Below are 13,029 nucleotides of genomic sequence, written 5' to 3'. Positions count from 1 at the left end.
GGCCGTCACCCTCCTTACCTCCGGTCAAAATTCTACTTATCTTTGGAGATAGTTCAGACGTCAGGTCCTGTGTGAAGTGTTTTCCTTCCCCCTGGTCTGTCACAGCTCTTTATTCACACCGCTGTTACCATACCACAACGTTTACTCTCCTGATTTGTCCATCAGAATCCAGGGATGTTTCTGTATTTCCACCCCTTGATCCAGGGAGTGAATATTTTTGAATGACGTTGTACAGCCATAGACTGATGAATTCATTCCTCACCACGCCCGTTGCCTTAATTTCCCCAAGTGTGAAATAGGCACAGTGGAAATGCTTCCCCGGGGATGTGATTGGGGGACGGCGGGGGACACTGAGGTTGCACGCAGCCCACATGCAGTCCGAGGGGCAGGAAGGTCGGGGGTGGAGAGCGAGAGGAGGGGTTAGCAAGGAGTCGGGGGCGGGGCCCAGGGCCGGGCGGGGGCGGAGCGGCGAGAGCAGGGCCCGGCGAGACGCTCGGAGAGGACGCGCGCGAGCGCCGGCGATGGGCCCCGCAGCGCGGCTGGCGGCGCTGTTGGCGGTGCTGGCGTTCCGGGCAGGGGACCCAGCCGAGGTCGCGGCGCGCGGGGACACGTTCTCGGCGCTGACCAGTGTGGCGCGCGCCCTGGCGCCCGAGCGCCGGCTGCTGGGACTGCTGCGGCGCTACCTGCGCGGGGAGGAGGCGCGGCTGCGGGACCTGACCAGGTGAGGGGACCGGGGGGCGGGGTGTGAGCCGGAGAGACTGAGTCTCGGAGGACGGACGAGGCCCAGACTTTGTCCCGCAGGGCCGGGGGTAACTCAGGTTCGTGGTCACCCTGCTGGGACTTCGGATGCGGTGTCCAACCCGGAGACCAAGGTACCGTGGCCCAGTATGACTCCCCAGAGCTATCGTCATCCTGAGGGGCACCCCGAGACACCGTGTCACACTGCGTAGGACCTCAGACTCCGTGCCTCGCACACACGCAGCGGCACCCCCATCCAGCCTCACACCGCCAAGGTGGTCCGCTGTGGGAACCTGCGGTGGAGCGACTGTGGGGCGCAGTAGAGCTTCACAAGGTACTGAGTCAAGCTGTGTGAGCCCCCAGGTTCTCTGTTACGGAGACACAGCGACCCCGAGAGAGTGAAGCGGAGAGAATACGGTGACACTGTAGCCACACGTGTGTTGACCATGTGACCCAGGGAACTGATGTTTATTATGGGGGGACATTCTGTGACTGTGTATGAGATTTACATGTCATTGTGACTGGGGGGCACGACCCTATGGATATCATGCCTAGTAATTGTCCAGGTCTCTATAGGAATAATGCTTCAGGTTGATCAGTTCATTCACCGTATATGTTTGAGTGTCTTCTATGAACCAAGCACTGTTCCAGGCACTGGGAAGAGAATGGTGAACAAGAACCTACCCTGTCCTCTAAGAGCCTGGAGTCTGTAATATCATGATTGTTAATCTGAGATGTCTTCTCTTTACACACACATAAGAACTCTAAATACTGTCACTGAGATGTATATGTGTATGAACGTATTTGACAGCAGGAAAACAAAACCACTGGGCAAAACCATACTTGAGGCTTGGAGATGCTGAGTGTAGCACACACTAATAGATGCTCAGCCAATATTGTTTTGCTATACAATCAACCAGAAAAACGTCTACTTCTGCTTTATTGACTATGCCAAAGCCTTTGACTGTGTGGATCACAACAGACTGTGGAAAATTCTTAAAGAGATAGGAATACCAGACCACCTAACCTGCCTCCTGAGAAATCTGTATGCAGGTCAAGAAGCAACAGTTAGAACTGGACATGAAACAACAGACTGGTTCCAAATCGGGAAAGGAATATGTCAAGGCTGTATATTGTCACCCTGCTTGTTTAACTTATATGCAGAGTACATCATGAGAAATGCTGGACTGGATGAAGCAAAAGCTGAAATCAAGATTGCTGGGAGAAATATCAATATGCAGATGACACCACACTTACAGCAGAAAGTGAAGAAGAACTAACAAGCCTCTTGATGCAAGTGAAAGAAGAGAATGAAAAAGTTGGCTTAAAACTCAGCATTCAAAAACTAAGATCATGGCATCCGGTCCTATCACTTCATGGCAAATAGATGCCACTTCATGGGAAATGTTTCATTGGAAACAGTGAGAGACTTTATTTTGGGGGGCTCCAAAATCATTGCAGATGGTGACTGCAGCCATGAAATTATAAGATGCTTGCTCCTTGGAAGAAAAGTTATGACCAGCCTAGACAGCATATTAAAAAGAGAAACATTCCTTTCCCAACAAAGGTCCATCTAGTCAAAGCTATGGTTTTTCCAGTAGTTATGTATGGATGTGAGAGTTGGACTGTAAAGAAAGTTGAGCGCTGAAGAATTGGTGCTTTTGAACTGTGGTGTTGGGGAAGACTCTTGAGAGTCCCTTGGACTGCAGGGAGATCCAACCAGTCCATCCTAAAGGAAATCAGTCCTGAATATTCATTGGAAGGACTGTTGCTGAAGCTGAAACTCCAATCCTTTGGCCACCTGATGCGAAGAACTGACTCATTTGAAAAGACCCTGATGCTTTGAAAGATTGAAGGCAGGAGGAGAAGGGGACAACAGAGGATGAGATGATTGGATGGCATCACCGACTCAATGGACATGACTTTGAGTAGGCTCCAGGAATTGGTGATGAACAGGGAGGCCTGGCGTGCTGCAGTCCATGGGGTCGAAAAGAGTCAGACATGACTGAGCAGCTGAACTGAAACTGAAAATACAATCAACAAACTCTACTGTAAGACTTGGAACACTGAGGCACTGTAATCATGTATTGACTCTCTCAAACAGTGAAAGATAAATGAGTGGATATAACACCATGGTATGAATATGTGCTGTGCACCTTCTCTTGGGAAACTGAGAAACTCACAAAGTGAGAAATGGGTGTAACCATATAGTTACTTGAATATTTAATGCTATATATATAGCCCGTGACCCTCAGCTGAGCTGGGACAACAGAGGGTTATCTCACAGTGTGCTGCTTATAAAACTATGAGTGAGTGTACGTGGTGGTAATACTGCTTCCAGGGCATATGGGAAGAAGGTGTGAGGGCCACTATGGCTATGTGAGAGAGCCCATGTAGAAGAGTCAGTGAGTGTGAGGAAGTATGTGGGAGAGATCTTGTTTGTGACTCAGTGGTAACTGAATGATAATGTAATTTGGTACATGCTGTTAAGCATGTAGCTTGTATATAAGCAGTTGTATGCCTGTTTAAATTTACTGTTAGTTTGATCTCACAAGCTAAGATCCCACAAGGTGCATGGTGTGACCAAAAATAGCTTGATAATACACACACACACACATATACTATATAGTGTATATAAGTGTGTATTAATTATAATAATCTGCTGTGCTCAGTTGCTTAGTCGTGTCTGACTCTTTGCGGCCCATGGACTATACCCCGCCAGGCTCCTCTGCCTATGGAATTTTCCAGGCAAGAATACTGGGGTGGGGTGCCATTTCCTACTCCAGGGGATCTTCCTGATTCAGGGATCGAAAATCAAGTCTCCTGCGCGTCTCCCAAATTAGCAGGCGGATTCTTTACCACTAGCAACACCTCAGAAGCCCAATTATAACAATAAATGATAATTTTAATAATTCTTGTCACTCTTTGGAGTAGCATTGTTGCCTAGTATTCTGTGGACCCATATTTACAGAGTAAAATAATTTAATTTGGGGAATCCTTGATGGTCCAGTGGTTAGGACTCTGTACTTCTGCTGGTGGGAGCCAGGATTCAATCCCTGATAGGGAGAACTAAAATCCTGCAAGCCGCATGGTGTGACCAAAAAAAAAAAAAATTTCATTTTGTTCATAATCCATATTCATTGGAGTCCACGTTCATTGGTGGAAATAGAGGAGACTTTTTCCTTTGATTTGAGGCACCACCATGCTCCCCACTGCCCGTGTGCTTGTTCTCATACTACTAATCTCTTTATTTGGGTGGTTCAAATTGAGATGGGGGTCAGAATCCTGATGCCAGGCTTAATAGGGAATAGAGTCAAAAGAGCGAGCTAGAGATGTTGATCAGAGTGGCTGGCTAGAATTCCCCCCTCCAACCTGCATGCCGGTCTCCTTTACCATCTTCTCACCATTGTCATTGTCACAAACTTGTCACGGTTGGAGGCCTTGCACAAACCTTATCTCATTTGATTCTCTCTCACACAGTGTTTTGAAACAGGTTTGTATTACTCTTTTAAGCAAATGAGAAATCATTTAAAAGTGTGAAAACTAAAATTTAAGTACTGTAATCCAAGATTATAAAATCTAGTATGTAGCAAGGACTTCCCTGGTGGCTCAGTGGTGAAGAATCCACCTGTAATGCTGGAGACACCGGTTCAATCCTTGGGTTGGGAAGATCCCCTGGAGCAAGAAGTAGCAACTCACTCCAGTATTCTTGCCTGGGAAATCCCACAGTCAGAGCAACCTGGCAGGCTCCAGTCCATATGGCCACAAAGAGTCAGACATGACTTAGTGACAAACAACAGCAAAAAGTAAGTAGCAAAGCTAGGACTAGGACATAGTTCCTTTGATTGTTTCTTTCTATCACGCTATAACGTCCCTACTGCTTGCTTTGTATGATATGCCAGGATGCTGACCAAGCCCCATAGCTGTTGAGGTTTAATGGGCAGCTGGAGTACATAGTGGTTAAGAGTCTGGATTCAGGAATGTAATGTTTGTTAGAATGCTTGGCTCTGACCTTGGGCAAGTTCCTTTACCTCTTTAAGAATTAGTCTCCTAATCTGTAAAATGATGATAAAAATAGTACCTACCAACATGGTTTGTTGGAAACATTAACTACCGTATAAGGGAAAGTAGTAATTGCTCAACAAATGTTAATTCTTTATTATTGTTGTTTAAGACTTGCTGGTGAAGCTAGACACAACTTTTGGTTCTACACAGTAGCTAGGATTGTGAGAGCCCAGATAATAAAAAAGAAAGACTCAGAAAAATTCTAGAGTCTCTTCCCATATGACTTATGAACATTTAATTCCAGAAAGCTTAGTTTGATAACTTAGAGACTGTCTGTTCTCTAGTCACTGCTCTAAAACCTGGTGAAATATTTGCTTTTTAAAACAAGAATTCTGGCAGTTCCTGCTCATTTTCCTATACTTGCAATCTGGTGATCTAATGTAACTTGAGGTGTTATTTCTAAGGGGCCTAAGTTGATAATTCTTTGAATTTCTAGTTAGAAATTAAATATTTTTTGATATTGAAACTATACTCCCTACCCCAAATTGATGAATAAAAATTATACTAGTTACAATATATATAGCTATGTACTAATATAGTATTATGTATACTCATCATATAATATTTAGATAGTTAACCCCTAGCTTCTTTTGTTGTTGCAGTTTTTAAAAAGTACTAAGATTTAGAAAGTAGTATCATCAGCAATGACTTCTATGCTAGGAATTAAGCATTCAGAATGTCTCAGAGAACTGAGACAAAGCCATTTCTGAATTCCAAAGGAAAAACATATTGAATTAAAACAGCCCATGTATTGCGGTTGGGTAACCTGTCCCAGGCTATGTTTAATGCAGGGATTGGGTTGCAGCTTTTATGTGCAGATTCTTGAAGGAAAGGATCTGATTTTCCACTCTCAGCAGCATTTGTTAAAGCAAAAAAGCTGTTTAGGAAACCCTGAGGTTTGAATTCAGCGTCCAGTAACTCGGTCTCTAAAAACCAGCTATTGGCTTAGAGGCTGGGCACAGGGCCAACATTTGGATTCCAAACCAGCCTCAGATATCTGTTGATAGGTTTTTTCTTTTTTCTTTGTGTGACAGAAAGATGACGTACATGAACGTTGAATTATGTTCTTCAGTAGAGATCAAACCTCTGTCCTAAATAAATTGACGCCGTAATACAAAGTGGGATGTGAAGAGAACAAGGAGATGGTACCTTTGATCTTCACCCCTCTGCCGTGCTTCCTTTGCGCCTCAGTTTCCTCCAAGGCTTGTTATATTGGGTTGGCCAAAAAGTTCGCTTAGGTTTTTCCATCAAGATGTTATTTTTTGGCCAACCCAATACATTAGGTCTCAAGCACCAGATGAGGAGTTTGTTTATTCGGTTGTGGAAAAGGTGTTGGAAAGAAAGAACAGAATGGTTGTGCCGAAAGCATCCATAGAGATCTTCTAAACTAGACCAGGTTTACCATTTTATAGGAGAGGAAACTGAGGGATAGCTAGAGGCTGGGTAGGATACCTCTCACGTCTCCTCCCAGCTCCTCTCCATGCAACTGTCTTGTAAAATCCCTGCCACTCAGCCTGAGTTGTCCCTGGACACTTACACTTCAGTCTGAACTCAAGCCTGAGTCTCTGCTTGTATTTTCGTCTAGCAGTGGAATATCTTTCACTAAGTAGTTCCATATGGAGCTGAAGCAGAAAATAATGGGTATTAAAAAAAAGTCCTACACCCTGGAGGCTGGTTTAGTTTTAAAACCCTTGAGTAGGTTTAATTTTAAACCCCCCCTGTCTTGGGGATCAGAGATATCCTGGGACTTAACAGGCTTCCTATTTCCTCCCTGGGGCACCCAGAAGCAGACTATTTTTCTTAGTTTATGCTTGAATTGAATATTTGGCTCACTAGAAGCATCTCTACCCAAAGCAACTATTCTGTTTCAGGCTGTGTTTATAGTTGAGGCCTCACCCTTGAGAATTCCTTAAGTCAGACTGTTTCAAGGGATTGAAATCCTGCACCTTCCCCCCACCCCACCACTCCCTCTATTCCTCACTTCCATCCCTTTCGACTCACTGAAGTCCTCCACTCTGGCCAGAAAATTCTTCTATTCTCACATGCTCTTCATACATTCACTGTGCACCAAACACACTTTTTCTTTTATTTCTACTGTTGTTATTGTATTGTTTTTGAAAATAATGTTTAAAACAAAGGGAAAAAGTCTTAGAGGGCAGGACTAGAACTCTTAAGTCTGCCTTACTGTAACTAATAAGTTTCAATAATATAAATCCCAGTAGGGAATTAGAAATGGGATAACCATAGTATGCCAGGAAAGTAAACATTTCTCTCTTAGTTGTAGGAACACTCTTATAGGACATTGAGGAGGAGAGAAATTAATGAAAAAGATCATCACTTCTGGGCCCTACATTTCTGCCCCTTTACTGCAAATGTTGCTAAACCAGAAAGGTTGGCAGCGTGCTGAATAACCCACCTGTTCATTCCCCATTACAATCTTCACCAGTTTCTGTATGATTTGCTTCCTAAATATCTCTTGAAACCATTCCATTCTCTGCCCCCACTGTCACTATTTTGGTTCAGACTGTCCTATCTCTTGCTTACAGCTTTGAAATGGCCTCCTAACTGGTCTTTCTGCTCTGGTAGTAACCCTGCCACTTCTAACCCCTTCTCCTCACCCTCTTACAGATTTATATATGTAACATATCATAGTCCATCCCACTCTCACTTAAAACTTTTTGCTACTCCTAATTGCACTCAGGGCAGAACCCAGATTTCTCAGCAAGGTCTATGAGTTACTCCTTGTTTCTCCAGTCTAGTCTCCCCATCCTCCTAATACACTGCGTGCTCCAGCAATACTCAACGGTTTGTAAATTTCCCTACTGCTTCTCTCTGTACTTTTACACATGTTGAACTGTCTCTGCCTTCCTGGAAGGAGACCTCCTTCTCCCTTCCTCATTATTTGCTTTTACCCATCAGTCTCAGTTTATTATCTCCTCTGTGATACCTACTGTGATCTGCTGTGGCGGATCTGTGTACTTTCCTCTAAGCTTTGTTCTTAAATCTGCGGTTGCATCTGGGGTTGTAATGTCATTATTTGTGATCTCAAATGTTTTGAGATCAAGGTTATTGTCTTATTCAAAATTTTGTACCTAGCTCATAGAAGAATATATTTCATTCATTCTTTATGAATGAGTATATATTCATTCATAAATATATATTGAACTTAGGAAAAGGGTGATAAGAGGGAATTCCCTGGTTCACTGATGTGGCCCAGGTTCAGTTTCTGGTTGGGGAACTAAGATCCTACACACTGCACGATGTGGCCAAAAAAAAAGTGATGAGAAATCAGCTATTTTCTTGTTCATGAAATTCTTGATCATTGGACCCTATCTTGCCTTTTTATCCCCAGCTTCCAGAATGGAGTTTGACTTCTAGAAAATGACTTACTGAATGATTAAATATATGTTAAGCCTCTGCGCCTTTAGATACATTGGTCCCTGTTGGCTCAAAAAACCCACTCACCTCCCTTCTTTGTTCTGACTCCATGGGAAACAGTATGGCAAAATCAGTCAAGAACCCCAGCTTCAGAGTCAGCCAGGCTTCAGTTCACTCCTGGCTTTGTTGTTTACCAACAGCATAGCCTTGTTTCAGTTTTCTGTTCTGTAAAACGTGCGTGATAATATCTATTCTGAGCAGTTGGGGCAGGGGGAATTAAATAAGACAATATGTTTAAAACACTGAACAGGATGCCTAGTACATGGTAAGGGCTCAATAAGTAGTAGCTATCAATATTTTAACCAGTCCTTCCAACTCAGATTAGGTGCCGTATCCTCTGTAAAGTCCTCCCTTACACCGTCTAACTCCCACCTGCGTCAGGTGCCCTGCTTACAGAGCATTTCATAGCCACCGTTATCGTAATTAATTCAACAATGTTTTTTAAGCTTCTATCAGATTCTAAGTTTTGATTATAGAATAATGAAAGAAAAAAAGATTTTCTTATCTGTAACGTCCTTGAGAGCTCCACCCTCTCTTGCCTTTGGGTCTTGAGCATCTAGCATGATGCCTGACATATAGTGATTGACCAATGGAGACCGACTTGAAAGAACAAATGAGTGAACCTACTTTTGTTGTGTTGATAGTTTTCATCCTCTTTGTTCGTGTTGCTTAGAATATTACATGAGTCTCAAGGGGTTCAGCATTTCATTTTTAGCTACTCTAAATGTGCCTTCACTTGGTAGAGCGCTTGTATCAGTGGGTGAGGTCATTCTACCCCTCTCTTTCAGATTCTATCACAAGGTGCTATCTTTACATGAAGATTCAGCAACCCCTGTGTCTAACCCTCTGCTTGCATTTACTCTCATCAAACGCCTACAGTCTGACTGGAAGAATGTGGTACATAGTCTGGAGGCCAGTGAGAACATCCGAGGTAATGAGGAGGAGGGCTGGAGGGTAAGAGAAGATTCTATCTCCTGACTCAGTGGAAAGGAGAGAGATTCTGATGGGATGTGATGAAGGATAATAAAGTGGGTAGGTATTACTTGATCTCCTTAGCTCTGTTACAAAGAACTAGGTTCTTTTGTTAATATGTTTATGCAATTATAATTATAAAGCAATTTTGTATCCATTATCTCATTTTTTTAAAAATACTTTTTTGGCTAAACTGCATGGCATGTGGGATCTTAGTTCCCTGACTAGGGAGTGAACCCGTGTCCCCTGCAGTGGAAGCATGGAGTCATTACTGCTAGACTGCCGGGGAAGTGTCTCCATTATCTCATTTCATCTTCACTCCAATCCTGTGAAGAACTATAGGTTATATCATCCCATTTACATATGTGTAAAAGTGATGTTGTCTATTAATTTCTGTTTTATTAAGTTGCCACTACAGTGTTATCTGTAGTAAGATCACTTTCCTAATTTACTCTACTTTGTACTTGAAAGGCTTCCCCTGGGGCTCAGCTAGTAAAGAATCTGCCTGCAATGCCGGAGACCTGGGTTTGATCCCTGGGTTGGGAAGATCCACTGGAGAAGGGAAAGGCTAACCCACTCCAGTATTCTGGCCTGGAGAATTCCATGGACTGTATAGTCCACGGGGTCGCAAAGAGTCGCATGCGACTGAGTGACTTTCATTTTCATAATTGAAGAAGTTTGTCGACTTTGGGGAAGTTAAGAAGAAGAAAAGTTTTCCCCTCAAAAGGCAAGACTCCCGGAGACAGACAGAACGGAACAACATGATAAAGATGCTTAGTTTTTACTCTGAAATGTTTATTCCTCATTCAGAAGATTTTATTACCCTGGGAACAAAATCAGATAAAACATTATCTTTGCTCATGAAAATATTACGAGCTTAGTGATTATAGTAATTAAGGTGATGATGCCTTGCTGTATCAAATGCTCACCGCCTGTTTTTTGAGTGATGGATTGATGCTTTCGTGACCTCCACAGCTCTCAAGGATGGTTATGAGAGGGTGGAGCAGGACCTGCCAGCCTTTGAGGACCTCGAGGGAGCAGCAAGGGCCCTGATGCGGCTGCAGGACGTGTACATGCTCAATGTGAAGGGACTTGCCCGAGGCGTCTTCCAGAGAGTCACAGGCTCTGCTGTCACTGACTTGTATAGTCCCAGGCGACTTTTCTCCCTCACCGGGGATGACTGCTTCCAAGTTGGCAAGGTAATGGTATTCAGAGAGAGGGCAGATTGCTCAACTTTCTTTCTAGGGGATAAAATCACTCTACTCTGATGGTTGTTGTTAATACATATTTCTAATCCTGCCAGCAAAACTGGAAGTTGGGCATTATCTCCATTTTCAGATAAGATGAAGAAACTGAGGTTCAGAGAGGGTAAATGACTTGCCTAAGGTTACACAAGTTTAAGTAGAACTAAATTTTGAACCTGTGTCTTTTAACTCGGAATCCCATGCTGTCTCCATAATAGCTGGGGTGATCACATACTTAAGACACTCTTGAGAGTGAAGGAAGTGTTATTAGCCAGGCTGACAGACATAAAATGGGACTATCTTGGGCAAAATGGCCCTTTGGTCACCATAACCATAGCACTCCACCAGTAGATGGACAGCCAAGTGGAAAGGAGAAGCAAGGTCAAAGGATGCAGGAATAGAAAGGAGATGGTGATGTGAAGGTAAGATCATGGAAACTCAGCCTCCTGGGACTTTATGAAATCCCTTGCAACATTTCCTAGCCACTTAGAGATACTAAATTAAAGTAGTGCCAAAAAACAAACCATTTGGGAATTCCCTGGTGATCCAGTGGTTAGGACTCCATGCTTCCACTGCAAAGGGCATGAGTTCAATCCCTGGTCAGGGAACTAAGATCCCACAAGCCAAGTGATGCAGCCAGAACTAACCCCACTTTGCTATAAAATTGAGAAAATAGACTTTAGGAACCTTCCATATGAGATATTTAACTGATCTTTGTTCAGAAGTTTTGAGTACACTTGAGGTTATTTTACAATATACTCTTTGTTAGCTTTGCCCAGGAAGTAATGGAGTAAATCCTTTTTAATTTTGAAGATGCATACTGCAGGAAAGTGAATTTTCACCAGCCCCTGCAGTATTTGTTAGCCAATCTGAGAGTGGGCCTCTTGTGTCTAAATCCAAGTTTTGAGACTACATCCTCCAAATTAACACAGAGTGGGTTGCCCTAAGCCTCTCCATATATAACTTTTCCTCTTCTGAGATCCTAATAGAATCAAGCTCAATCATCATGTTCATGGCTAATTTAAAATGAAGTCAGTTAAAACAGTTCCATGTATGGTACCAATATATGCTTCCTTAGTGAGGCTTTTCTGAGACTAAAACCATATGTTGAAAATTCAGTTAAGTCATTTCCTGAAAGTCTCACTGACAATCATCATTTCTGTATTTACTTATTTTGAAAAATAAAACATTTCAAATATAAGAAAAGTACACATAATATAAGCAATTTTATCTATAATTGAGATGAAATATATGTTCAAATTTTGCTGTATTTGTTTCAGATTTTTTTTCCAGATTTTTAAAAAAGAATGTAAAGATAGCCAAACACCCACTCCTTTTCCTTCTCACCACCCCAACCCTTTCTATTCTCCCCTTGCCCAGGTACCAAGCGACCACTGTCCTGAACCAAATAGTAAGTGCTCTTGAGTCACTTAGCACCTTGTATCTGTGACATTTTATCCATGTTGCTGCATTTATCAGTTCAGTTCAGTCGCTCAGTCATGTCCAACTCTTTGCGACGCCATGGACTGCAGCATTTATCAGTAGTTCATTCCTTTCTGTTGCTGAATAGTATTCTGTTGTTTGAATACACCACAAGCTGTTTATCAGTCTCATGCTGATGGATTCTTAGATCTGTCTCCAGCATCAGCTGGAATAATGCTGCTGCTTTATTGATGTGTCTTTCTGTGGACATTTGTGTTCACTTCTCTTGGTTAAATACCTGGGTTGAAGAATGAACGTGGATAATTATTAACATGTAGACAAGTCTGTTTTATCTACATGCCCTCAATTCCCTCCTCTGTTGATTATTTTAAAGATCAGTCTTTTCTTCTGAAATGCTTAATTGTCTAGTTCTTCTGTTCCACTGTTGTGTCAGTTGACTCTTGCTCATGGTCTGTTATTTCCTGACACAGTTTATCATGTTTGATTGTGAGCTTATTTTTAGCAGGATTCCTCTCCTACCCGCCAAATAGAGACTTTCTGCCCAGAATTGTGGGAATATCCCTTCATAGCGTTTTGGGTTTTCTTCTTTCAGGTACTCTGTGATATCACTAGCCTTAGAGTCCTTTCTTTTTCCCCCTCTACATTACATCCCCACGACTTATTTATTTTATAACTGGAAGTTAATACCCTTTGACCCCCATCATTCATTTCACCAACCCCCTACCCTGGCCTCTGGCAAGCAATCCGGTTCCTGTATTTACGGGCTTGGGGGTTTTTGTTTCTGCTTTTTTTGTTTAAGATTGTATATGTAAGTGAAATCATATGGTATTTGTCTTTCTCTGTCTTATTTCATTTAGCATAATGCTTCAAGGTACATCCATGTTGTCACAAATGGCAAGATTTCATTCTTTTTAATGGTTGAATTATATGTATGTGTGTGTGTGTGTATCATTTTATTCATTCATTCATCTATTGATGGACACTTAAGTTGTTTCCATTATCTATTTCTCTGAATTGAAACCAGACAGAAACAAACCAACTTTCTTATCTCCTTGTGGCAGTGGATAGATTATTTTTCTGGTCAATTCTTTCCCTTAAAGTGTAGTTTTTCATGGGTTTCAATTTTATG

At 42.6% G+C, this 13,029-nt stretch overlaps 1 protein-coding gene across 6 annotated transcripts in view; it reads left to right on the top strand.

The window, feature by feature from the left end:
- Nucleotides 1–484: 484 nt before the first annotated feature.
- P4HA3 (prolyl 4-hydroxylase subunit alpha 3) overlaps nt 485–13,029 on the top strand; it is a 72,312-nt gene continuing 59,767 nt past the window's right edge. For 3 of the 6 annotated variants that reach the window (XR_237556.5, XM_024975047.2, XM_024975046.2), the window contains exons 1-3: nt 499–721; nt 9,030–9,172; nt 10,189–10,412. Coding sequence is in view for 5 of the 6 variants with exons in the window: in XM_024975047.2 (XP_024830815.1) it covers nt 522–721; nt 9,030–9,172; nt 10,189–10,412 (567 nt within the window). In the remaining variant the exon portion in view is untranslated. 6 annotated transcript variants of the gene reach the window in all.

Source organism: Bos taurus, chromosome 15 (genome assembly GCF_002263795.3).
Source record: "Bos taurus isolate L1 Dominette 01449 registration number 42190680 breed Hereford chromosome 15, ARS-UCD2.0, whole genome shotgun sequence".
Lineage (NCBI taxonomy): Eukaryota > Metazoa > Chordata > Mammalia > Artiodactyla > Bovidae > Bos > Bos taurus.
The sequence above is the reverse complement of the archived record's forward strand: the minus strand, read 5'-3'. Positions and strand labels throughout refer to the sequence as shown.